The sequence below is a fragment of the Argentina silus genome, assembly GCF_951799395.1.
Source record: "Argentina silus genome assembly, chromosome: 4".
NCBI lineage: Eukaryota > Metazoa > Chordata > Actinopteri > Argentiniformes > Argentinidae > Argentina > Argentina silus.
In genome coordinates this window covers 22,048,267-22,073,646 of record NC_139658.1, presented here as the reverse complement: position 1 = coordinate 22,073,646, position 25,380 = coordinate 22,048,267, and the positions used below count along the sequence as shown (strand labels likewise).

The 25,380-nt window shown below is 46.7% G+C and overlaps 2 protein-coding genes across 2 annotated transcripts in view; one reads left to right on the top strand and one right to left on the bottom strand.

The window, feature by feature from the left end:
* The window catches only part of cbfa2t2 (CBFA2/RUNX1 partner transcriptional co-repressor 2), a gene marked incomplete at its 5' end in the record, with an annotated part of 36,732 nt that extends 33,532 nt beyond the window's left edge, over positions 1 to 3,200 (bottom strand). The window contains one exon of the mRNA XM_083667730.1: positions 3,173 to 3,200. Coding sequence (XP_083523856.1) covers positions 3,173 to 3,200 — 28 coding nt within the window. The remainder of the gene's footprint in view (positions 1 to 3,172) is intronic.
* A 9,768-nt stretch (positions 3,201 to 12,968) lies between these two features.
* snta1 (syntrophin, alpha 1) overlaps positions 12,969 to 25,380 on the top strand; it is a gene marked incomplete at its 3' end in the record, with an annotated part of 36,362 nt that continues 23,950 nt past the window's right edge. Inside the window, exons 1-2 of the mRNA XM_083668539.1 lie at positions 12,969 to 13,281; positions 22,389 to 22,574. Of these exons, the coding sequence (XP_083524665.1) occupies positions 12,999 to 13,281; positions 22,389 to 22,574 (469 nt within the window). The 5' untranslated portion in view covers positions 12,969 to 12,998. The remainder of the gene's footprint in view (positions 13,282 to 22,388; positions 22,575 to 25,380) is intronic.

The window sequence follows — 25,380 nt, the reverse complement described above, 5'->3', positions numbered from 1 at the left end:
AGAGAGGGAGGGAGGGAGGAAGGGGGGAGAGAGAGAGAGAAAGAGGGGGAGAGAGAGACAGAGATAGAGAGAGTGAGAGCGAGAGCGAGAGTGAGAGTGAGAGTGAAAGTGAGATAGAGAAAGAGAGAGTGAGATAAAGGGGGGGGTAGAGCGAGCAAGGGAGTGAGAGTGATGGAGTGGGAGAGAGAGAGAGAGAGAGAGAGAGAGAACCCTCTCGTTAGTCCCCTCTCCTGTAGACTGACATTCCACCGGATTGTTGTTGGCGGGCATTGGGCGGCGCAAACCCACATCTGGTTCTGATCCACGCAGCCAGGCCGCTCAGCGCACAGCAACAAGAAACAGCTGTGCGAACCTGGCATCAATTAGCCTCACATTCTCTTGACAGCTAATCCCACTCCCCTCTTTTTCTTTGCCTTTTCTTTTGTTTTCTCTTTCTTTTTACGGCCTCCTTCCTTCGCGTCTCTTTATTCCTCCTTTGCTTCAGGTTGCCTCACAGCTTGAAGCAATGAGAGGGGGATGAGAAATATCTATCAGGAAAACATGCAACATGTCGTTATCCTCTTTCTGTCCGTCTGTCTTCCTAGGGAGATGGTGGGAGGTTACGCTCTCTGTGTGTGTGTGTGTGTGTGTGTGTGTCTGTACGTTTGGAGGAGTTTTTCAAGATTTAAGACGTGTCACTGCTGGGTTTCAAAACATGAGGCAAGTTTAAAATAGAAGAGATTCATGTTTGTGATTTCCTCAGAGTAAATGGGACAGACTGGTTAACATGCAGACGCTTTGAATTAGTCGATTGTGAATCACTCCTTACTAAATAGACGTTTTCCCAACACTGTTCTGTTGTGGCACTGACATATGACGTTCTAAGCAGCAGAATGACCCCATCTGTCAACAAGACGAGCCATTCAAGTGCGCTGAAGTTACTTTGCCCAGCGAACCACACTCTTCAAACGACACAAATGATCCCACTGTGAACACACGCTGAATAAAGTGTCATCACCCGTGAGTGACGAGTCAAATTCCGTTCACCTCAAACCAATCCACTCCCACTCAACTTGACTGTGTTTCAGTTCAGGCCCGTTTGGGAAGCCGGTTCAGATGGATCCAGAGATAGTTAATGAGAACCAGACCTGAGGAACTCAAGCCAATCTGATGGTTCTGGATCGGACCCCAGTCGGCGTCGCCTGGGGGCCCAGTAAAACACTAACAGGTGGCAGTGGTGGTGGAAAAGACCCACTCAGAGACCAGAGAGTCTGTACGCACGCACGCACGCACGCACACACGCACAGACACATGGAGACACACACACACACACACACACACACACACACACTCCTGGAGCGATGATGCTGGGTTGAGTAAGTGTGCTTCAGGCAACCCTCTTCCCACAGCACAGGGAGGGAAATTCTTCCACACGACACAACACAAAGGGCCATATCTGGCAACCCGGCAGAGCCGAGTCATATCTGGCAACCCAGAGGGGCCAGTCGAGCCAAAACCAATTAGGCCTCTAATGCAAACCTGCAGGACCCTTTTGTCGTTTATTTCCCTTTTAAAAGTCAGGGGATCGGAATCTGACTCACATCAACCCCCAAAAGAGAGACAGAGAGAAATAAAGAAAGAGAGAAAGGGAGGGAAATCGTAGCAGCGTCCAACTTGGCCACATGTTTTCGAGTGGATTTAACTGAATCAAGAGACAAAACAGAAACAATGGAGTGGGTGATTGAGAAACAAAGTGAGATATATTGTGTAATGTAGCCTACATGCTTTGAATATGGAAAGGGTAACTCTAGACTGTATACTGTCAAACGATTTAAATCAAGCAACACAAACACACAATACAGAGGTGGTTGTAGTTGGTGGATATTTCTACCCAAATCCCCGAACACAAAGAACCATAAAACGCGAAATCAATCACAGTTTACAGTTCCAGGCTGCTACAGTGTCCGATGAGGCTTTCTACTGCCCTCTGGCGGTTACAGTAATCACAGCTAATCATCATTATCATCACCGTCGCCGTCTCATCTTTGTCATCCCGTCGTTTGTTGTTTTGTCTGTAAGGCAATCAAGGGAGACGAATTGGTGCCCCGGGGTCATACAGTGATCCAGCTATACCCCGGGGCCCTGGCGACCTCGTCGGCGTAGCATGACTGTGTGTCTGTCAGTCTGTCTGACTGTTCTATTGTGCCCCCAGGCTAAGCAGCCCCTAGCGCTAGCGGGAGCCGTGCTAGCCGCCTTCGCTCCTCTCCTCTCCTCCTCTCGCTGCCAGCCTTTCCACCGCCTGGTGTTATTGTCTTGAAAAGCTGTACACTCCAGATGGTGCAAAACTTTGCCTGGTGGATTAGTGCCAGACCCAAAGCCTGCGCTGAAAAGGCTCACAGACTGGCGCTAGCAGCGGCTAGTGAATCAAATGGGAGCATAATAGCGCGATAGTAGGAGCCGTATGAGGATAAAGCGCTCTGATGAATGGGTGTTATAAACAGTGGGGTATTAATCTAATCATGTCGCTAACAACCATGACAGTAGCCTTACAAAGGTGACGGAGACTGTTGTTAATGTTTACTCCTTTGATTTGAAAGATTATCCTGCATGAGTGATATTGTAAAATCATCCTTCTGGTTCTACCAAAAGAGAAAACATAATTATTTTCAGTTGACACCAGAAAATGTAAACACGATACCCTATTAAATACTTTTTTGGCAAATGACGCCAAATATGAGAACTCAGTATTTAAGCAAGCAAAATACAGTATGTAACTAATGTCTGAGCCAATAAACTAGTACAACCAAGGTCTGGGCCCAAACCAGGAAAACATTTTTAAAAAGGTGGAACATCCCTTTAAGCCTTATAATGTTATTTAAAAAAATAAAATAACTTCATCCTAGTTGTCAGTCAAAGGCTACAATTCACTGTCGAATATAATAGGTCAAACGGCATGTCAGAGTCTGAGCAACACTGCAACACGTTGGAGGTCATTGTTCCGACTGTTGTCAGAAAACAACAATGCAGGTATCCGCATTTAATTGCTCGCCGACCAGGTAGGCTGTCGCTGGTGAACAAAGCAACACTCGATACAATGCATCAAATCCGAAAGCGTACGAGTCAATTTTCGATGTCATTTTGCAAGCACTGATAGTATGCGGTTGAACATAAACAACAAAGGTTAGACACTTACATTGAAAAGCGCCCGGAATTCCGACCATGCTCTTCACACGTTGGAGAATGTCAGGCTACTGTAGTCTACTGGATGAAGTGGAACGACACAATGTTACGCGACGTCGCGTAGCCGTCTGTAATCTGTACTCAAAACTGACGAGTTAACGGATCTAATTTCACGTCGATGTGTTAGTTTATATCTATTCCATAATTCGGGTGATTCGGAAAACTGTATAAGCAGGTAGGTGCATACGGTGTCGTTGATACGGTAGCAGTATACCGAGTATTGGAGAGGGCGGGACTATTGATAAACCTTTAGGACAGAAAGCCAGTAGGCAGTGTTGTTAGAATGATTGTTACTCTGTCGGAACAGCAGGGAAATACGACCACCAGAAGAAGTGCCTAGGCAACAATAGACCACTTAGGTTTATAGCCTAGAACCAAATCCTATTTGTGTCAGCAAGATACAAATTGATTGTAGCCGTTTACTTCCAATGCCTGCAGCTACAGGCAATCTCTTAGATTTGGCACAACAGGCCTAGGTTTTTTGTTTAAGGTAAAAGCCTTACATAATTAGGAACATTTATAAATAATATGATATTGTGCATATTCTGTAGCCTACATATTTTTATTCTGCTCTTACAAGTTACAGTGAATCCACTTTTTGTGATTAAGCTGTTTGTTATTTCTTTTCTGTTTGTTGTACAGAGAGGCATAGAGTTCGATACGATGGCTTTATTAACAGTGAAAATTCAATTGAGAAATAAATAGGTATCCTGCTCTTTTTCATTTATCAGACAATAACATATCTCCATCCTCATGACATCTGTTAGAGTGCTGTTGCTCAGTGTTCCCCACAACAACAACAACCGCAACAACAACAACCTATCGGAGACCAGCAGTGACCATTGTGACCAGGCTTGACTTGGAGCCCATCCAAGATCCTCACATTCTGTTCTTTCTCAAACAGGATATTTGGATGCTCAGTCTTAGAACTATCCCTCTCTCCTCTCTCCTCTCTCCTCCCACCTCCTCCCCCCCTACAGCCACCCACACAAACACATGCCACACACTCCCCTCCCCCCTCCTCCCCTCCTTCCCTCCCCCTCCTCGACCCTGCGAGGCTGCCACCTGCTCTTGGGAGCATGCTGCACAGCTGCTCAGCTACAATAACAAATTAACGCCCACCGTGGAGGAGGCCATTACCTACTGCTCCTGCTCCTGCTCCTGACCAGGGACCTCTACCAACCACCAACCACACACACACACACACTCACACACACACACACACACACACACACACACACCAGGAACCTGCCCCTGACCAGGGACCTCTACCAACCACACACACACACACACACACCAGGAACCTGCCCCTGACCAGGGACCTCTACTACTACACACACACACACACACACACACACACACACACACCAGGAACCTGCTACCTACCACAGACCCTCAGACAGCCCCATCGTGAAGGAGTCCATCACCTACGGCCCCTGCTCATGACCTCTACCAGATCACCCCCCCCCCCTCCTCCCCCCCAACTGAGATGGGGTCTGGGAGAGGGGGGGGGGTCTTACTTCATGTCCGGGCATGTTTTGATCTGCTTTATCTACTCCATTAGAGTCTGCTCTATCCCTGCTCCAAGTTCTAGACCCATAGAAATAGAATGAGTAGAACTATTTCTCTGGTTGTAGAACTGTCACATATATGAGGGGAGTATGCTGGGGGGGGGTGGGAGGGACAGAGGAAAGAGGAGTGAGGTCTTCTCAGTGTGTTTGCCCCGGTCTCTCAAGCGCATAATAGGGTCGGATCTCTGACTGTGAAGCCAGCAGGTGTGCAGCAGGTGTACGTTGTAAACCAGGAAGGAAGAGACACAACTGTGGATTAGTTACCAGGGGAAACAGACAGCTGACAGGTGACAGGTGACAGGTGGGTGAGGTGGAGAGAGGGATGGACACATGAAGATAGAGGGGTAGTATGTATGTGTACTTTATGATGCATATCATTAATTGCAGGAGAATCCTTATTTTTCTGCCTCTGTTTATAAGAAATCTCGGAAGAAATGTATAAGAAATGTCATTAAACATTAAATTGCAATGTTTCAGCAATTGATATGGCCGATGCTCTCCTGAACGAAAACAGCAACAAATCAATGAATCCCTTATCTACCCATGTTCAATGACTTCCACACACACACACAGGGTCAGAGTGATAACCTATTCAGTTGAACACCCGCACCCTCTAAACCCCCCAGTGAAACAACCAACCGACACGTTAACAAAGGCCAGCAGGCTGGAGTCAGAGAGGAGAGTCAGACTATAGGATCTATCCCTGTCATTATGTCCCTGTGGCGGGACAGCTGGGGTGCCCCCCCCACGCACCCCCCCCCCCCCCCAAACCTGCGTCTTTGTCATGGTGGCTCCTCTAATCACTAACACCACCAGCAGGTCTGTTGCTGAGCTGGGGTGTGGAGGGAGGGGGGTGTGGGGGGGGTTGACACAACTCGTATCATCATAAAGATCTGCTGTTCCTTTCTTTAGACTTCTCCTCTCCAGTAGGCTGTGGTGGGTGTCCTGACAGAACCTGCACCTCCACTAAGACCTGTTTCCTTGTTCCTGTCTCTCGACTGAGCTGAGGGGTGTCCTGACAGAACCTGCACCTCCGCTAGGACCTGTTTCCTTGTTCCTGTCTCTCGACTGAGCTGAGGGGTGTCCTGACAGAACCTGCGCCTCCACTAGGACCTGTTTCCTTGTTCCTGTCTCTCGACTGAGCTGAGGGATGACCTGACAGAACCTCTACCCTTGGAAAGATCTGTTACCAATTTCCCAGTGCTCTTCCTCTCTCCACTGGTGACCTGGCATAACCTGTACCCCCTCTCTCTAAGACCTCATCCCCCTGTCTCTCCTCTCCTCTCCCCTTGACAGCTGACAGAACAGACCAAGCCTGCTGGTGACTCTTAACCCAGGCCGACCCAGGCCAAATCAGCCCAGACCAGGGTGAGCTTGGGGCCAAGGCCAGGGTTGGGGCCAGCAAGATGGTTGTAGTCATCACCATTCATCGCCTGCTGTCCCTCTGTCCTCCCTCTGTCCTACTCCTCCTCCCTCTGTCCTCCCTCCTCCTCCCCCTCCCCCTGTTTTTGTCCCCCTCGTGTCGAGGCCACACGGCACGCGTGTCAGCTGAGATCAGGAAGCGTTCCCGAGTCAACAGGGTCACGCGGCAGACGCCTGGTTAAGTCTCTGGAGTAAAGCCCCCACCCCCCTCCCCCCTCCCACCCCTCACACACCACACCCCACTCACCAATCACTCACATATGAGTCAGTGCAGAGGGCATCCATATCATTAGTGAGGTGAAGACATCGGAGCACTGGGGATCTGCGGCTAGGGGAGGTCTGTGTGTGTGTGTGTGTGTGTGTGGGGGGGGGGGTCTGTGTGTGTGTGTGTGTGTGTGGGGAGGGGGGGGGGTCAAGGGGGGGGTCTGTGTGTGTGTGTGGGGGGGTCTGTGTGTGTGTGTGGAGGGGGGGTCCGTGTCTGTGTGTGTGTGTGTGTGTGGAGGGGGGGGGCAGAGAGCCCAGACAGACAGACAGTGGGGGGATTACACATACATGACCAGATGGAGAGAGAGAGACGGGCCATTATGTCGATCCTCCGTCACCTCATGTACATATACCTTTACATTATTCATATAGGCCATAATGAGCGCCAGTGAAGGCAGAGAGAGGCACAATGAGGGACATTATCATAGAGGCGTGTATGGCAGAAGGTGGGCCACAGGTGTACCGGGGAACACGCCTCTCCTTGGCTTGACCTCTCGTTAACACTCCTCTGTTCCCAGTCCCCCAGGGTTCCTGCTGAGGTTCCCAGGCAGGGTGAAGACGGGGGAGCGGGCCTCCAGGCTTTGCGACGTCACGGCCTGCTCTCGTTCTGGGTACCTCTTGTTAGGTTGGTCTATGGCGTCTATACGGTGTCTTTTCATTGGGTTTTTCTGTTGTTCACTTGAATGTACAGTAAGGTCGACTGTGACAACAAGAAAGTTTAAATCTTTCTCTCTCTCTCTCTCTCTCTGTCTCTCTCTCTCTCTCTCCCTCTCTCTCTCTCTCTCCCTCTCCCTCAGAGCAGAGCCCCTGACAGGCTGCAGGGAGGCAGGCAGCCGGCCGCTCAGACACTGCTCCATATGGCCTCTCTCTGGAGCTCTGCTGGGGGGTGGCGGGTGGGGAGGCAGGAGGAGGAGGGGAGGGATGGAGGGGGCTGAAATTAATCAGCAGACCATCCCAACTGTCCACCACCGTCTTTAGGGAGTTGAGACATGCATATATGGGGGTTGATTGCGTGGCGGGGGGGGGGGGGGGGGGGGGGTGTCAGGGGAGAGGGGGAGGAGGAACCTGTGTGTGTGTGTGTGTGTGTGTGTGTGTGTGTGTGTGTGTGTGTGCATGCTTGTGTGTGTGTATGTGCGTGTGTGTGTGTCTGTGTGTTTCTGCATGTGCGCGTGAGCGCGCACGCGTGTGTTTCTGCATGCGTGCAAGCTTGTGTTTGTGTGTGTGCTCCCTGACATGCCTGTTGACAAATGGACGTGCTTGCATGCCTGTTTAAACTGCCTATGTAAGCAAGTGTACAGTAGTAGGCTGTTGTGTACATTCCTCTTGTTAAGTGTAACCGTGCATCAACGTACGATATGAAACACCTTCGTAAGTGTGCTCACTCTCAAGTACTGCTGCTTTCATGTGCTCCTGCTTGTGCGCTTGCTTGCGTGTCTGAGTCGTATAACTCTGGGTGCACCAGTCATTGAGGCTTTTAAGAATATTAAAGTGAATCCAGTAGGAAGGCACTTGGGCTGGCCACCTGCCACCCACACACACACACAGACACTCACACAGACACAGACACAGACACACACACACACACACACACACACAGACACACACACACACACAGACACACACACACACACAGACACGCACACACACACACACACACACACACACACACACGCACACACACACACAGACACACACACACACACAGACACGCACACACACAGACACACACACACACACACACACACACACACGCACCACAAAGGCCCGGAGTGACAGATGTATACAGAAGAGGTCAGATGGTCAAACACTCTGCAGTTGTAACACTCATTGTCATATACACCACTTGAACAGGACAACAATGTGCTCTCGCCATTGTTTACCATGTGTTTCCAGTTGGGGAAGCTGGACATGTTATACACGTTACGTTAAGCATAATGATTAGACTGATGTGGAGAAAACAACATAATAAAAACCAACAGTGTATGTCTGTGACGATCAGTTGGGCGACTTTGATCTGGTACAGTCCTCTCAGATGGTAAACAGTTTTCACTGAGTGTATTACCTCTGTGTTTGTGTGTGTGTGCGTGCATTTGTGCATGTGTATGTGTGTGTGTGTGTGCATGTGGATGTGTGTGCGTTCGTGCATGTGTCTGTGTGTGTGTGTGTGCATATGTGTTTGTCTGTCTGGGTCTGTATGTTTGTATTGAGGGCAGGGGATGTTCTATACTGAAGTGGACATCTGTTTGGATATTTAGTACTTAAGACACAGTTGGGGTAAACATATAATCCTCTAGTGGTGTGTGTGTATGTGTGTGCGTGTGTGTGTGTGTGTGTGTGTGGGGTGGGGGGTGGTATCTGGTGGGGTATATGGGGGTGCTTATGGTGATTGTATGGTTCAGATTATCATTATGGATATTATAAATAATGTATATGCATTAATACGTAATATATTACAATAACAAAAGCAGCGTACAGCTGCAGTTGAAGCCCCGACCTCGTAAACCCAACACATATCCAGAAGGGAGTATTGGAAGTATCTGTGGTAAGCCTAAGTTGCCATAGTTCTCCTGTCGTGATTAAAACCAGGTTCAGGATATGCCGAGTAACATCTGGCTGTCCAATATTGAGGTATTTCCTTGTTTTTAAAATGTCTGTATTCATTTGGTGTAACATTAGCGCCACCCCTGGGCGAAAGAAGACATGACAGCCACAGTCTCCTGTCACCTGCCCTTATAAGGAAAACAAATGTGTTTCAAAAGTAGTAGTTGATGAAGGATCATTGTGATGATATAGAATAAAGCTGCCTCACCCCTCAGCTCAGTAGAGAGACAGGAACAAGGAAACAGGTCTTAGTGGGGATGCAGGTTCTTTCAGGACACCTCTCAGCTCAATAGAGAGACAGCTACTAGGAAACAGGTCTTAGTGGGGATGCAGGTTATTTCAGGACACCCCTCAGCTCAGTAGAGAGAGAGGTACTAGGAAACAGGTCTTAGTGGGGATGCAGGTTATTTCGGGTCACTCCTCAGCTCAGTAGAGAGACAGGAACAAGGAAATAGGTCTCAGTGGAGGTGCAGGTTCTGGCAGGACACCCCTCAGCCCATCCAAATGTTATACAAAAATGTTTTTAATTATATGATAAGTATTTGACTTGCAGTGCTTCTTTAGGCATCTGTTTCTAGTGGGTTTTTTTTTAAAAATGAAAGTCCCATTGAATATCATGATGCCTTCAGACACACAACCTGAAAGCTGTCTGACTGTCTACCCAAAATGTAAATGCAAATGTCGACCCCACTTCTGTTATCAGTGCAGGAACATGAGACAGACTGATTTGACCACCAGAGGGCGGCAGAGGTTTGAGAACCAAGGAAAAGAGCATTCAAACAAGCTACTGTCTGAAGTGCAAACGAGTCAACTTCATTGAGGAAACATGGCTGTTCCTGTTCAACTTACTTGTATAATTTATTTGGAACATGTTAGAATACTAGCCAGTAAACAGAAGTATATCTGTGATGAATGAATTCTTTGATGCGTTTGCATTTGTTTGATGAATTCTACTGAGATGCAGTCGGCGTGGGCTATTGAAGTTCATGTACCCCACATGTTTGGTTCCTCATTCCATTCCATGCATTTACAACAAGCCCGTCCTCCGATTTCTACCTCCACCAGCCTCCCCTGAAATGTTACAGCTTGCTGTTTCACCTGCTGCCTACTCACAGATGCACGGCTACTACTCTCTCAAAATGTGTGTCATGCCATTTAACAGTTTGAATCCAGCTAGTTTGTGCTCACAGCTAGGCCAGCTAACCTGACGGGCTGACTGACGGGGGATGCATGCAGGCCAGTGGAGGCTGGTGGAGGTAGAAATCAGAGGACGGGCTCATTGTGATGCATGGAACGGAATGAGGAACGGTATAGGACGTGTTTGATACCATTCTTCATTCCATTCGATGTATTACAATGAGCCCATCCTCTGATTTCTACCTCCACCAACCTCCCCTGATGTCGGCCCACTGTACAGTTACATCCAACAGTACAGTAGCTAGCCTGAATGATGGACGGACGGACAGCTATGGTTTAACAAGCTAGTTAGCGACCGGCTTTGGACAGCCATGGTTTAACAAGCTAGTTAGCGACGGGCTCTGGACAGCCATGCTTTAACAAGCTAGTTAGCGACTGGCTCTGGACAGCCATGGTTTAACAAGCTGGTTAGCGACGGGCTCTGGACAGCCATGGTTTAACAAGCTGGCTAGCGACGGGCTCTGGACAGCCATGGTTTAACAAGCTAGTTAGCGACGGGCTCTGGACAGCCATGGTTTAACAAGCTAGTTAGCGACTGGCTCTGGACAGCCATGGTTTAACAAGCTGGTTAGCGACTGGCTCTGGACAGCCATGGTTTAACAAGCTAGTTAGCGACTGGCTCTGGACAGCCATGGTTTAACAAGCTGGTTAGCGACTGGCTCTGGACAGCCATGGTTTAACAAGCTAGTTAGCGACGGGCTCTGGACAGCCATGGTTTAACAAGCTGGCTAGCGACGGGCTCTGGACAGCCATGGTTTAACAAGCTGGCTAGCGACTGGCTCTGGACAGCCATGGTTTAACAAGCTGGCTAGCGACTGGCTCTGGACAGCCATGGTTTAACAAGCTGGCTAGCGACTGGCTCTGGACAGCCATGGTTTAACAAGCTGGCTAGCGACTGGCTCTGGACAGCCATGGTTTAACAAGCTGGCTAGCGACTGGCTCTGGACAGCCATGGTTTAACAAGCTGGCTAGCGACTGGCTCCCACGACTGTGTCTGTCTGATCTACTTAGAGCCCTCTCTCCTCACGCCTCAGGAATTCACAGCTCCTCTGCATCAGGCTCTTTGGAGTGGGCCGATGGACAGTATTGATTCCACAGCTTGTGCAGGAAGGATCACTGTCTGGTTGGATTCTCCTCAGAGCCCTGCACCACCACCTACACGTTTATCACAGCCCCCACACAACCTCCTTCACGCCACCGCCGGACCCTGTTCTCAGCACCGCTCTAACTGGGGCTCGAAGAAGGCTGTAGCCTGCGCTTACAACCATATATAAATAGGTGTTTGATATACCGTTCCTCACTCCGTTCCATGCATTACAATGAGCCCGTCCTCCGATTTCTACCTCCACCAGCATCCACTGATACAGATCGTCATTATGTCATGTTAGTACTTTAGAGAGAGAAGGTCCCCATTCTACCTCCTCATTTACAGTTGTGTGTTAATTTGTCATTCATTCAACCAACCTTGATGTGTCCGGGTTAATCTCATAGAGATCAAATCTATTTTACAAGTGAGGCCTGTATATGGAAGGGGTTTAGTATAAATGCTTACCTTGTGTGATGAGTAAGCCCGAGAGGCTTTAGCTCAGCGGCCTAACCGTAGGTCTTGAGGCACACTGGGGACCCAGGTTCAATACCAGCCAGTCCCATAAACTGGTTTGGAGGAGGGCAATTTGTGACCGGCCCAGGTCATAATTGTCTCCCCGTAGTAAAGTGGAGAGCGAACGGTTGTCTGTGTCCAGTAAAGAGTTTGTAGGTTATCGATTGAGGAAATTCTCCACAAGCAATTTCAATTTTATTAGAGAGGGCCAAGTTGCTGTTTTTCAGCATTTTCCACCTTGTTCATCAAATGGGTCTCGTAGAATAGTGGACTCAGCACTAAAGGGGAATTTCTTTTTGCATAATAGTGCGAATTACATCGTGACTAGGGGCTTGAAAACCTCAGATCCTTCACAACAGAACAACCATTAGAGAACGATAAAATGCAATGCAGAGCTAAGAGGGTGGTGAGAGCATTCATGCGTGCCAAAAGTCTAATTAACAACACAACGATATTTGTAATAAAAGTGTCAAAAAGGAGAGAAAAAAATAAATAGAAAATCCCATCAAATCAAAAGGATGTATAATATAACACTTTAATATAATATAACATTTTCCTCATCATAAACATTGAACATTGGAAAGACATAATTCTTAATCTAAAGAACTATCCATAGCCCATGCCATGATGATCTAGCATCCAAGCCAAGGAATACAAACTTGTCTATTAATGCATGCATGCAAAAGACATACATAGGGCTCTCTGTAAACACATTTTCCTGAACCAAAACTAATTGACCACACAGCATCTTCTCTGTTCATTAATGAAAAGCATCAAGAGCCTCTTTGAACTTTGAGTCTGTGTCAACAGCGTCGCCAATCGTATCATCCCCAATTAACTTTAATTCTTACTAGGAGAGGGTAAAGTGGGCGAGGGAGAATGTGTGTGTGTGTGTGTGTGTGTGTGTGCGCGCGTGTGAGAGAGAGAGAGAGTGTGTTTGTGTGTGTGAGAGAGAGAGAGTGTGTGTGTGTGTGAGAGAGAGAGAGTGTGTGTGTGAGTGAGAGAGAGAGAGAGGGAGGGAGGAGGAGGGGGCTATACTGTGAGTCTCTCCTGGCATGTCCCCCACCCCTATCTCTTTACAGGACTGCCAACCCGTCCAGAGTTATTCCAGGAATGTGTTGAACATGGCTGCCACGATGAAGGCGCAGAAAACGGGACTGTTGGAACTTCGAGTTACCGTGGACCGTTGGATCCGTGTGTTGGCCACACTTACCGAGGATACTTTAACGGTGAGCCCCGGAGAGGTCGCCGAAGAAACAGTGAAACCCACCCCAACTCCTGCTGGTGCCGTTAACGGAGATCCACCAAACCTCAGCTCGTCCCCGGTCCCAGACACGATCACCAACGTAAAGCGCACGGTGCGAGTTACCAAGCAAGATGTTGGAGGACTTGGAATTAGTATCAAAGGTACGATCATGAATTGATTTGTTAAACAATACTTAAAATGCACTTCTTTGGCAAGTTTACTATTGTTCTGTAGCCGACGGCTATTTAGGTCAGTGCCGTTGCCTACGCTGTAACCAAAGGATTTAAACTCCTTGCCACAACTATTGCGTTGAAAGTGGCAAACCTATCGCACTGATTATTAGTTTATCGCTGTCAAACGTCAACAACTCGTTGGATAAAGGTGTGTAGTGCAGTGATCGCGCGAACTCGCAAAGTTCTTCAGCTCGAAGCAATGGAATGAACACACCTCAAGGGACGATTAGCAGGGACTATTTTCACGCAATACAATAGCCGCTTCTTAAACAGTAACGCTCTATTCTATTCCGTTACTGGCAGGAACCAAGAAAGTGAAGACTAAGGAGGCATTCACTTGGATGAATAACCTTCTTCCCTATCATGATGCTTTCATTGGTTCTCTCACAGGAACTCATTAGGATATTTAGAAAACTCTACATACGGATTGTTGATGCTGTTTGCTTACTAATTGGGAAATAGTTGTTGTCCAGAGTACAGATACGTCCAAATGTATCATGTTACAAAATACTGAATACCCTAACGACCGATGTGTCAAAATAAACACATACTGGTGGCAAAACAATGTATCTCATTAAAATACATCTATTTTGTATTTTCAAAATACAGAAAATACATTTGTAAGGCAGCCAACCAGGGACTTCTTGTATGGATGCCACAGGCATAAACCGCTATACCAAGTTGACATCCTCGTGGTACGAGGGCTACATCTGGGCTTAGAAGTCACAAGCAGGGCTACCTCATCACAAGAGCGTGATTCCAAATCACCCCCGCTACATTCACCTCTACCCCATGGAGAGATCCGCCCCATTGTAACCAGCGGGGTTTGAACTGGAGACCTCTTGCATGAATGCCACAGACGTACAGTAAACCGTAGTCTCACTAAGTAAGACTCCTCTGGGTTCAAGATGAAGTAAACCGCTATACCAAAAGAGGACATCCTCATGATACAAGGGTCACATCTAGAAGTCACAAGCAGGGCTATCTTGTAATGAGAGTGTGAGTCCACCTCCACTACATTTATTCCACTTTAAAAAACTATAACTATTCCACTATAATAATATATTTCTTTTATGGCGCTTTTCTCAATACTCAGACACCTTTCAATGGAGAAGACAATCAATAATAAACATAAATAAAGCAATAAAAAGAAAAAAGCACAAACAAATAATTAATGTACTGATAAAGCAAGGTCTGGGGTAAGGTACTATAAAAAGATGGGTTTTGAGGGAACATTTGAAGGAGGAGAGTGTGTTGGATTCCTTGATTTTTTAAATTTAGGGTAACTAGTTATCAATCCCAACATCCATTTATTATTCCCAAAACAGAACCGGGCAGTTCCGTGTAAAAGGACCCAAAGAGAACCAGAATGTTCAATTCATCAGAGCATATCAAATTTGTTGTCAAATTATTGCTAAGAGTCAATATTTTAACATCAAACCTCATTAATGTTCAAGTATAGTCAACTAATATAAACACTTATATTTAGTTTTACAGAAATGGTTTGGCTTCTCTAAGTTTTAGAATCATTGCCCAGTTCCCGGGTCATGCTGTTACCAAACACCCACAAGTGTAAGATATTTTCAAATGCCTCTACCTCATGAGGAGCGAGGTAAATGAAAGTTAACAAAAGTAAGAAGTTTAGGGAGACCTACCTGTAGTGTTTTTACTGTTATTGGTTTAGTTTATTAATGAGTAAGTGAGTCAAACTGGTCATAACAAATCAGTAACAGAATGACCAAATCAAATCTTTAACATAATTACTTGCATTGGCTACAATCACATACTGTATTGTACAGGTTGTACATAACCTAAGGGTTCTTCGGCTGTCCCTGTGGGAGAATCCTTTAAGGAACCTTTTGGGTTCCATGTAGAACCCTTTTCACAGAGGGTTCTACATGGAACTTGAAAGGGTTCCAAAAGGGTTCTTCCACAGGGACAGCGGAAAACACCGGGAAATCATACAGTAGTAGTTACAAACCACAGCATCAACATCCTCACCAAGCATCGCATCAACATCCTCATCTTATGCTCCAAACAACAATGTAGACTTCACGTTGTTGTTGATTACAGTGGGGAAAGCAAAGCCAGCAAATCACACAAATACCGTATGCAGCGCAAGTAACTGCCATTGACAGTGATGACATACATGTTGTGCACTTCTACAAAAAGGACAGCAGGGGATTTGTCTTCATCATTAAAGAGCGCATTGACTCATTTGGTGAGATGTCCTTAAGAAAAATTCTTAAGATCTTTCCCACATAAGAACGGTTTCATTTTGCAGAGGCGATCTAGGAGCAGATTGAGTGTCTCTGTGTGTGTCTGCACATGACATTGGCCTACTTGTATTTTTATTATTTATGTATTTATTATTCATTTCATCATTATTTGGTGGCAAAACTGCAGACTATTTTAGTTTTTTGTTTTTGAAAGAAAAAGAAGTTGAGAACAACAAATGTCATTGATTTAAATCACATTAAATTCAAGAGTTTCAAAGGCCGATTTATGTTTCTTGAGTTTTATCAATTGTCCTTTTCAATGTGATATATAACTTGATAACAGATAACATTATTACTTTAATGAGAGTATATTTCTACCTTTGTGTTCCTGTTTTGGCTACATTATCGTGTAAAGAATGACATTCTAATCTAAAAATTATGCATTTCTCTAGTGGAGCCATGCAGTCATTCTGTTACAGGACCATCATTCTGTTACAGGAACATCATTCTGTTACAGGACCATCATTCTGTTACAGGACCATCATTCTGTTACAGTAACATCATTCTGTTACAGTAACATCATTCTGTTACAGGACCATCATTCTGTTACAGTAACATCATTCTGTTACAGGAACATCATTCTGTTACAGGACCATCATTCTGTTACAGGACCATCATTCTGTTACAGGAACATCATTCTGTTACAGGAACATCATTCTGTTATAGGAACATTATTCTCTTACAGGAACATCATTCTGTTACAGGACCATCATTCTGTTACAGGACCATCATTCTGTTACAGGACCATCATTCTGTTACCGGATGTAAATCCACTTCACTTACTGTAGCTCAACAACCAAAAGAGATGTTTTCAAACTCAATATATCATTTGATACCTAACACCCCACTCTTACATATTTGAACCTTGGGGGAATCTTGAGTTTTGGGGAAACACCCAGGGGGATTTTATTGTCATTCCATTACCAAACTTTGAATCTGCCCAGTTCTTACAGTTATTTATTTATTTATTTTATTTCGGTTGGAACTGTTAGAAGTAGTCCTTGTGCATAGAGTTGTATGGTTTGTTAAACTTTGCTATCAAGGGTTTTTGTTTGGCATACGTTTGAAAGTGAAAAACTGCGTCCCAGCATCATGCTGTTTCTGTGGAATTGCCCAACTGGCAAACTCAGATCCCTGTTGAAAAGTATTTGGAGTAAAATACAGTTCTCTGAAGTATCTTGTTCTAAAATACATAGAGCTTTTGTTCAGGCCAGTCACTAATATAACCAAAGTAATTGAAATATGTACCTGTAACTTACTGCCCATCTCTGTCCACCCACATAACTCCATGTATAGAAACATGTTGTTTCTTTCTTCGATTGTCTTCTATTCTTTTATTTTGTATTATATTCTGTGCTGGTCTCTCCTCTGTTCTATTCTGTCCTCATCAATTATACTTGAATAAACATCACAAGCAAAGTCCGAGCTGTACACAGTAGTAAGGCCTTGATCCAGAACCTAGTATCCATATTAGAACCTGACATTTACACTGATGGCAGGTCACTACATCAAACAAAAGTTCAATGTCTTATCGAATCAGGATGCCCATTCAGCCGTCAATTCTTTTCTCTGGAAATGTGTTTACAGCAAACAAATGCGTCACTCATCGTCAGAGTTCTTTAGGATCAGGAAGAAATCGAATTAGTCTGCAAACAAAGTTAGTATTAAGGCCTGACATGTGATTGAAAAACAATTCACAAGGGAAAACCAAATAAACCCAATCTACTGGCAATCTAAGCCACATCTCTGAGGTATGTGCATTCAATAAGATAAGGGACAGGCACTTGACTGTAGAGAGAACAAGGCCCTTCTTATGTTCTGTACGATCGACGAATGTGAAATGCATCAATTACAGGGATACTCTTTCTCCTGTTTTAGATGTAACTCAGAATAACTCACAGTTGTGTTACAGTGGCCTGCATGAGTCCTATGCAGCACTCCAACAGCCAATCTTTGTGTAGCGAACACCATGCTCTAACCCAGTGGTTCTCTGGGTACTTGGCCTATCCACAGGGGGTACTTGGGAAGATGTATAAGAACATACTGTAGGCCTAATGGACATGAGGGAGTGCTTCAGGGTTCTGGCAGAGCTAAATGTGATTGGGTGTACAGTAACCAATAAAGGTTGAGACCCACTGCTGTAAGCAACCAAGCTTGCAGACCAGTGGCTACCATGCAGGTGGACAGGAAGGAAAGAACCCCCTACAAATCTGCTTATCTAGACTTACATACCCCTGTTGAGTTGTGCTGTGTTGTGTTGTGTTGTGCAGTGTGTTGTGCTGTGTTGTGTTGTGTTGTGTTGTGTTGTGTTGTGTTGTGTTGTGTTGTGCGTTGTGTTGTGCGTTGTGTTGAGTTGTGTTGTGTTGTGTTGTGCGTTGTGTTGTGCTGTGTTGTGTTGGGTTGTGTTGGGTTCTGTTGTGTTGTGTTGTGCGTTGTGTTGTGTTGTGTTGGGTTCTGTTGTGTTGTGTTGTGTTGTGTTGTGTTGTGTTGTGTTGTGTTGTGTTGGATTGTGTGTCGTATCTCCCAGGATGACAAACACTCTCTTCCTCCTCCACCTCCAGTTCACTTGTAGCAACAGGCAGGTAGCCTATCATGCAGATCTCCCAGCATGCTTTGCAGCTTTGCATTCCTTTTGATGTATAATAATACAAAAGCTGCTTTTAGCAGGGATGTCTCTCTCTCTCTCTCTCTCTCCCTTTCTCTCTCTCTCTCTCTCTCTCCCTTTCTCTCTCTCTCTCTCTCTCTCTCTCTCTCTCTCTCCCTTTTTCTCTCCATCCAGTTGGTTTATCCACAAGTATACAGGTCTGATCACACCACACCAAACATCAAGGCAGTATTTAACACTGTGAATAATGCAATAGTCATTGAGATGAAAGGGGACTATAATGTCATGTCTTTTAATTCCAAACAGAAATGCCAAAAGTCAACAAAGGCTTTTTAAACTGAAACATTTTCCCCGCCTGCACAAGTGCCTTGATCTGGGTCTGGGTGGGAGGAAGCAAGCCCCAAACATTTTTGTAATATGCTTTATTCACAAAATTGTCTTTTTTTCCCCCCCAATATCTCCTAATGGTTTTTCTGCAGCATCAGGGTATGTCTGATATATTATGCCTATCTCCTTGACGTGGTAATGCTGTTCTGTAACCCCAGAGTGTGTGGGAGTGGGAGAGAGTCTTGCTGTGCTGTCTGCATGGAGAGACAGACTGTCACCCCTCTCTGTCAGCCTGCCAACCTGGGTGGCCGGTGTGATTGACGGCCTGGTTCTGCGAGGCTGCCATACAGAGTGGCTCAGCATCAGACAGGTGGTGTGTGTGTTGATTCCAGCCCCCACCCCATGACAAAATGTGTCCCCTAATGACATCAACATGAAGTCCATCTCTGGGGTTATCATTATGACTTTGCAAAACAAATGGCCACTGTTTCTAAAGTAAAACCCCAGGTGGCTCCCTGCTGTCAGCAGAGAGAGAGAGAGAGAAAGTTTCTCTGTGTGTGTGTGTGTGTGTGTGTGTGTGTGTGTGTGTGTGTGTGTGTGTGCGAGAAAGAGAGAGATGGGCAGGAGGCGTCCAGCTGACACCACACTGTAAACAGCTGAGGAGGAGCAGAGTCGCAGCAGCTCCCAGAGAGCTGTTGTCATTGGCCTGAGATGAAAGCTGCAGTATATCACAGGCAGGGTTTGGCTTGGGCACTGTGCTCTGGCCTGGCCTGGCCTAGCCTGGCCCTACCCTACCCTGCTCTGGCCCTGTACCCTACCGCTGATCCCTTTTGCTCGGCTGAGGGGGTTATTTTAGGGAGGCCACCCTGGCGTTTGGAGACAGTCGACCTTGCGTAGGGTCCAAGCTGCACTCTCTCACATCTAAATTTAATTGGACGCTCGCTGGGCCGCTGGCCCGTACTGTACACACAGTCACTGTCACCCCGTCACCAATCACCACGCACACACGGACACACGCTGCTCAGATAGTCACTTATGGCGACACACGAGGTGTCGGACTGTCAGTTAAACTTGATTCAGTCAGAGAAGATGAGTGTTCACTGTGTTGTGGCCAGGGGAGGCTGGTGGAGGTAGAAAGCGGAGGACGGGCTCATTGTGAGGCGGGAAAGGAATGAGGAGATTTACACGCAGGCTTATCATTCCCTCAGAAAAACGCAAAGCAACACTTTCCCCTCCTCATGGTTATATCTTGTATTATACACATTCTGTGTTATTTAGCAAGCTATAGTTAACGTGCTATAGTTAGCGTACTATAGTGTGCTATTATGTGAGTCCAGGATATCCTTGTGTTGCTATGGTGTACTATTGTGTGAGTCCAGGGTATGCTTGTGTTGCTATGGTGTACTATTGTGTGAGTCCAGGGCTGCTGGTTAGCATGTTAGCCTGTTAGCGTGTCCGCCCAGAAGTTTGGCTGCAGGCCCAGATCTGGATGATATGGGTCAGCGCTTGCTGACCGGGTCCTGGGGGTTATTACTGCCCCGTCCTGAAGTTATTACTGCCCCTCCTGGGGGTTATTACTGCCCCGTCCTGGGGGAGGTTAGAGGTCTGCGGGATTGCAGTGTTTGGAGTGTGATACAGTCAAAGGAGCTTACAGGATAATTGGCTAGTTTCTCTGCTGCTGGAAATGTTGAAAGGTTCTTTTACTGGAAAAGGCTTAAGATAATATATCAAATCTCTTGAATTAGCATAAGAGTCTTTGAGCCGAGCCTTTACCGTTTCTGTGCAGAAAAGATGTGCCTCAAATTTAGACATAATTATTCTTCTCTTGTCTAGATCCTCCTATGGCACATTGTTTGAGAGAAAAATAAACAGTATGAATACATAACTATCACTTGTCATGCAAAAAGCACACAAGATGTGTCTGTTGAATTTTCACTTGATAGGTGTGATTCTCTGGCTTCATAGCTCATATGTGCAAAATCACATTTTCAAAATCAAGTTGAAAGTGAAAATGAGTGAAAATTATATTCACAATGATGGACTGTGTTCAATCACACATGCAGGTGTGTCCCTGGGGTGTGAATGAATCCTGTTTCTATGACCTCAAACAACTGAGATTTCCTCATATTGAAACTCATAATTCCACACATCAACTTGAATGAAAATTTATTCACTACGCCTGGCCTTTGAAATATGAACTGTACGGATATTATTGGCTCGTGATCTAATCTGAGGTTCTATTTGTGGCGTGTCTGTGTTCCTTGGTGAGTTCTGTGTTATTATCCTGCGGTGTGACAGTCTCAATCACACTGTCTGTATTCAAACACCTCCAATTGAATCACTGGATATTTACCACCTCGTCTCATGTTTCACCATTCATCAGGGGTCGCGCACACACACACACACACACACGCACACACACACACACACGCACACGCACGCATGCACGCACGCACGCACACAGCAATATGCTGTATTGGCAATGCATTCTAAAAGGTGTGCTCGAGTCGATACTGAAACTCAATCTCAACTTTATTAGTATTGACACCACTTCCTGTCCACGGCTCCCCCCCACCCGACAAACAACAACAACTCATCAGATGCTCCTGCTTCTCCCCCGCTCGCACCAGTCATAATACATATAGATCACAGTGACAGCGGTGGGAGTCTCGGCTCGGCTGTGACCGAGCTGTGATTGAGATGCATGGGTGACGAGGCCAGCCCTGGCAGTCCTTATTGAGGGCACCTGGAGCTCCTCCCCCAGGACTCCGTGCATGAATTAAACCCTGCTTGGAGTCGAACTTGTGAAAGAAATACTCCGAAATAATTTGATGTAATCCTCTTTCGGAACATTCCTCACTCCTCCCCCCCCCCAAGGCCGGGATCCAAACGGTAGTTTGACGTTATTGACAATATTTCTCATGAAGGGAAGATGAGCTGCGGGGCCGAGTCTGGAAGTGGCAGATTCATCAGCCTGGGTTGACCTTCATTATACGACTGTAGAGAGAGAGAGAGAGAGAGAGAGAGAGAAGGAGGGAGAGAGAGAAGGAGGGAGAGAGAGAGAGCGAGAGAGAGGGAGAGAGAGAAGGAGGGAGAGAGAGAGAGCGAGAGAGAGGGAGAGAGAGAGAGAGAGATGGAGAGGGAGAGAGGGGGTAGAAGGACACAGAGGGATAAAGAGAGAGAGAGAGATGGAGAGAGAGACAGGGAATTAGGACAGAGAGAGAGAGAGAGAGAGAGAGAGAAAAGGGGGGGGACTGGAGAGAGAGAAGGAATTCGAGAAGAGAGACTGCAGTAGTTACTGTCGATGACTGCCCTGTCCTCATTTGCTCTTTAACAGCAGTTGAAATGTCTGGAGCTGTTCCATCCGCTGGGTGGAAGTGAGCTGTGTGAGTGGTGGTCTGCTGCAGCTGCAATGACGTGTTCTTATTGTACAGCCTCTGTTCAGTTCATCTAATCTAGTCAGAGTTAATCTAGTCAGACTTAATCTAGTCAGATTTATTACCTGCATAACCAACCTTGGGTCAAGTACCGCCCTAGTCTATCGCCATGCTTCATTTTGCATTTCCAAAATTACAAAAATCCTCCACAAACGCCTCCAACGTTATTCAAAGCATCGACTGAATGTCTGTGTTTCGACATTTGAATGCAGTGAGTAATTACAGTGTTACTGCACAGGTACAAAGGCAGCTATGTCATGTTTCCCAATTTCATCCCAAAACCAATGTCCTTCTACAGAAGATTACTCTAACCAGTCCTGTAACCACCTACTTTATATGTAATAACCACTGTGATTGGCTGAGACATAACCAGTGTTCTCTGTCTAGGTGGGAAGGAGAACAAGATGCCCATCCTCATCTCTAAGATCTTCAAGGGTTTGGCCGCTGACCAGACGGAGGCGTTGTACGTAGGAGACGCCATCTTGTCCGTCAACGGGTACGACCTCCGCGAGGCCACGCACGACGAGGCGGTGCAGGCCCTGAAGAAGACGGGCAAGGAGGTCATCCTGGAGGGTAAGTGTAGCGGTCTCTAGGCTTTAGCTCGGTGGGCTAACAACACACAATTAGGACTGCATGCTGCACGTAGAGGTTAAGGCTCCATAGACACGCCACCTACTCATATTTAGATATTCTCTCAGTGTTTCATGTTGGCTAAGAATAGACTCAGATCCCACCATAACTCAGTGGGATCATTACTCAGTGGGATCATACAGTGGCCTCTGTAATTATTGGGACAGTGAAGCATTTGTTCTCCTTGTGGCTCTGTACTCCAAAAGGCTGGATTTGAAATCAAACAATTGCTATGATGTGAAATTGTAGATGCTCAGGTTTTATTTGGGGGTGTTTGAGGTGTACATATTGGTTTCACCGTTTAATATTTTGTTCAAATTAAGCACTTGTACTTAGTATTTGGTCACATATCCTTTGCATGTAATAACTGCCAAAAGTCTGTTACCCAGGGTCCCTAACCCTAACCCTAACCCTAACCCTAACCAGACGCTGGGTATCTTCTCTGCCTCTCTTCTCTTGCCATCTTCAATTGTTGTTTGTTTGGAGGTACTTTAACCTCTAATAGTGATAGTCATTGTTTGAAACTTTTGGAGTATGGAACTAAAAGAAGAGCAGTGCCTCACTGTGCCAATATTTACAGATGGCACTGTAGATCTGTTCTGTTTGGAAACGATTCATAAAGTAGAAGTGAGATCCTGTCTCAGCTCTGTGTGAGAACTTTGAACTTTGAGAACTTTGAGGCAGCTCTGCAGGGGTGTGTGAAGGTAGACAAAGACCTAGAGGAGGTCCTCTCTCTCTCTCTCTCTCTCTCTCTCTCTCTTCCTCCCCCCTCTCTCTCTTTTTCTCTCTTCTCTCTCTCTCTCTCTGTCTCTCACATCTCCCTCCCTCCCCCCACCTATCCCTTTGTCTTTCTCTTTCTATCTCTCTCCCTCCCCTTCCCTCCCTCTCTCTCTCTCCCCCTCTCTCTTTCTCTCCCTCCCTCCCTCCCTAACCCCCACCTCTCCCTCTGTCTTTCTCTCTCCCTCCCCCCTCCCTATCTCTCCCCCCCTCTCTGTCTCTCACTCCCCCCCTCTCTCTGCCCCCCCTCTCTGTCTCTCACTCCCCCTCTCTCTCCCTCTCCCATCTACCTCCCTCCTCCCCTCTCTCCCCTCCCCCCCCTCCCTCTCCTCCCCTCTCTCCTCACCTGGAGATGCCAACCAGCCGGCCAGCAGGTGGACAGGTACACTGACAGTGTTGAATCAGAGATGAGGTCTTTAGCTGCGGGATGGACCGGGGATTAAAGCAGGGCTTTCATGATGTCTGTCGGCTGCATCAGAGGTGTCCTGTCTTCTGCCTCCACATCTTCCTGTGTTCACAGTGGACACGAGGCGGGGGTTTTAAGCCTTTACTAAAAAAGCGCTTACTCTCCAATACTCTACAAGGGGTGCTCGGTTGGGAAGAGAATCATTTGGAATGGATTGTGGCCATAAAAAAAAAAAAAAAAGTTTGTATTTAAAAAAAAAAATGTTTTACCACCAACTTTTCTCTGTTCTGGAACTTATCTCATTTGTAATAAACTTTGTTCTAAATACAAGTCCGGTCCGGACCACCCGTGGAGACACTCACACAGGGTTCCGACAGGTTTATGGATGTGAGGCGGACAGAGCATCAGAGCTCTTGGCTGGTTGGCACAGATTGGCACAGCTTGGCAGAGGAGCAACCTAGGCTGGTAGGGGAAAATCACTGTGTGGCAACCCTCTACACTGTCCACGTTGGAGCACAACAGAACTGATATCAGACAGCCAGCTCCTCTGATCTGGCATGTCATCACCAGATCACTCCATATGGAGAGAGAAGGAGAGTGGGAAGGAGAAAGAAGGAGAGAGAAGTAGAGAGAGAGAATGAGGGAGAGAAGGAGAGAGGGAAGGAGAGAGAGGAGAGAGCAGCACTGATATCAGACTGCTAATTCCTTTGATTCGTCATGTCAGAGATCCCTGCGTGGGGTTGCCCTCTCTGGGGACCTGATGGCGAGAAGGAGAGAGGGAGAGAGAGAGAGAAAAAAGAAAGTGGAGGCTTCAGGACCTTCTGAGGGGAGAGGGAGGACGGGAAAAAAATAGAGAGAAGGAGAGGAATGGCTTCAGGGGAAAGAAAGGAGTGGATAGAAGGAAAGAGAGAAGAAGAGAGGGAAGCATAAAAGAAGAGAGAGCGGAGGCGCCTCGGGACCTGCTGAGGGGAGAACAAGAGGAGTGGAGAGAGAGGGAGAGAGAGAGGGAGAGAGAGGGAGAGAGAGGGAGAGAGAGGTAGAGGAGAGGAGGAGAGAGAAGGAGAGAGAGGAGGAGAGAGAAGGAGAGAGAGGGAGAGAGAGAAGGAGAGAGAGAGGGAGAGAGAGAAGGAGAGAGAGGAGGAGAGAGAGGGAGAGAGAGAAGGAGAGAGAGGGAGAGAGAGGGAGAGAGAGAAGGAGAGAGAGGAGGAGAGAGAGGGAGAGAGAGGGAGGGGAGAGGAGAGAAGGAGAGAGAGGGAGAGAGAGGGAGAGGAGAGGAGGAGAGAGAGAAGGAGAGAGAGGGAGAGAGAGAAGGAGAGAGAGGGAGAGGAGAGGCTCGGAGACCCACTGAGTGCAGCTTGAAGGGATCTGTGAGGGGTTAGTGTTTAGTCTGACAGGCCTGTAAAAGCTCTGCTCGTTGATAAACAAGCCCAGATGGGCAGAGCTAAGCAGGTTTGTTGCATAGTTGCATAGTTTATTATAGAGACAGTCCTGGCTTTACATCAAGGCTTTACTGTCCGTCCGTCCGTCCGTCCATCTATCTATCTATCTATCTATCTATCTATCTAT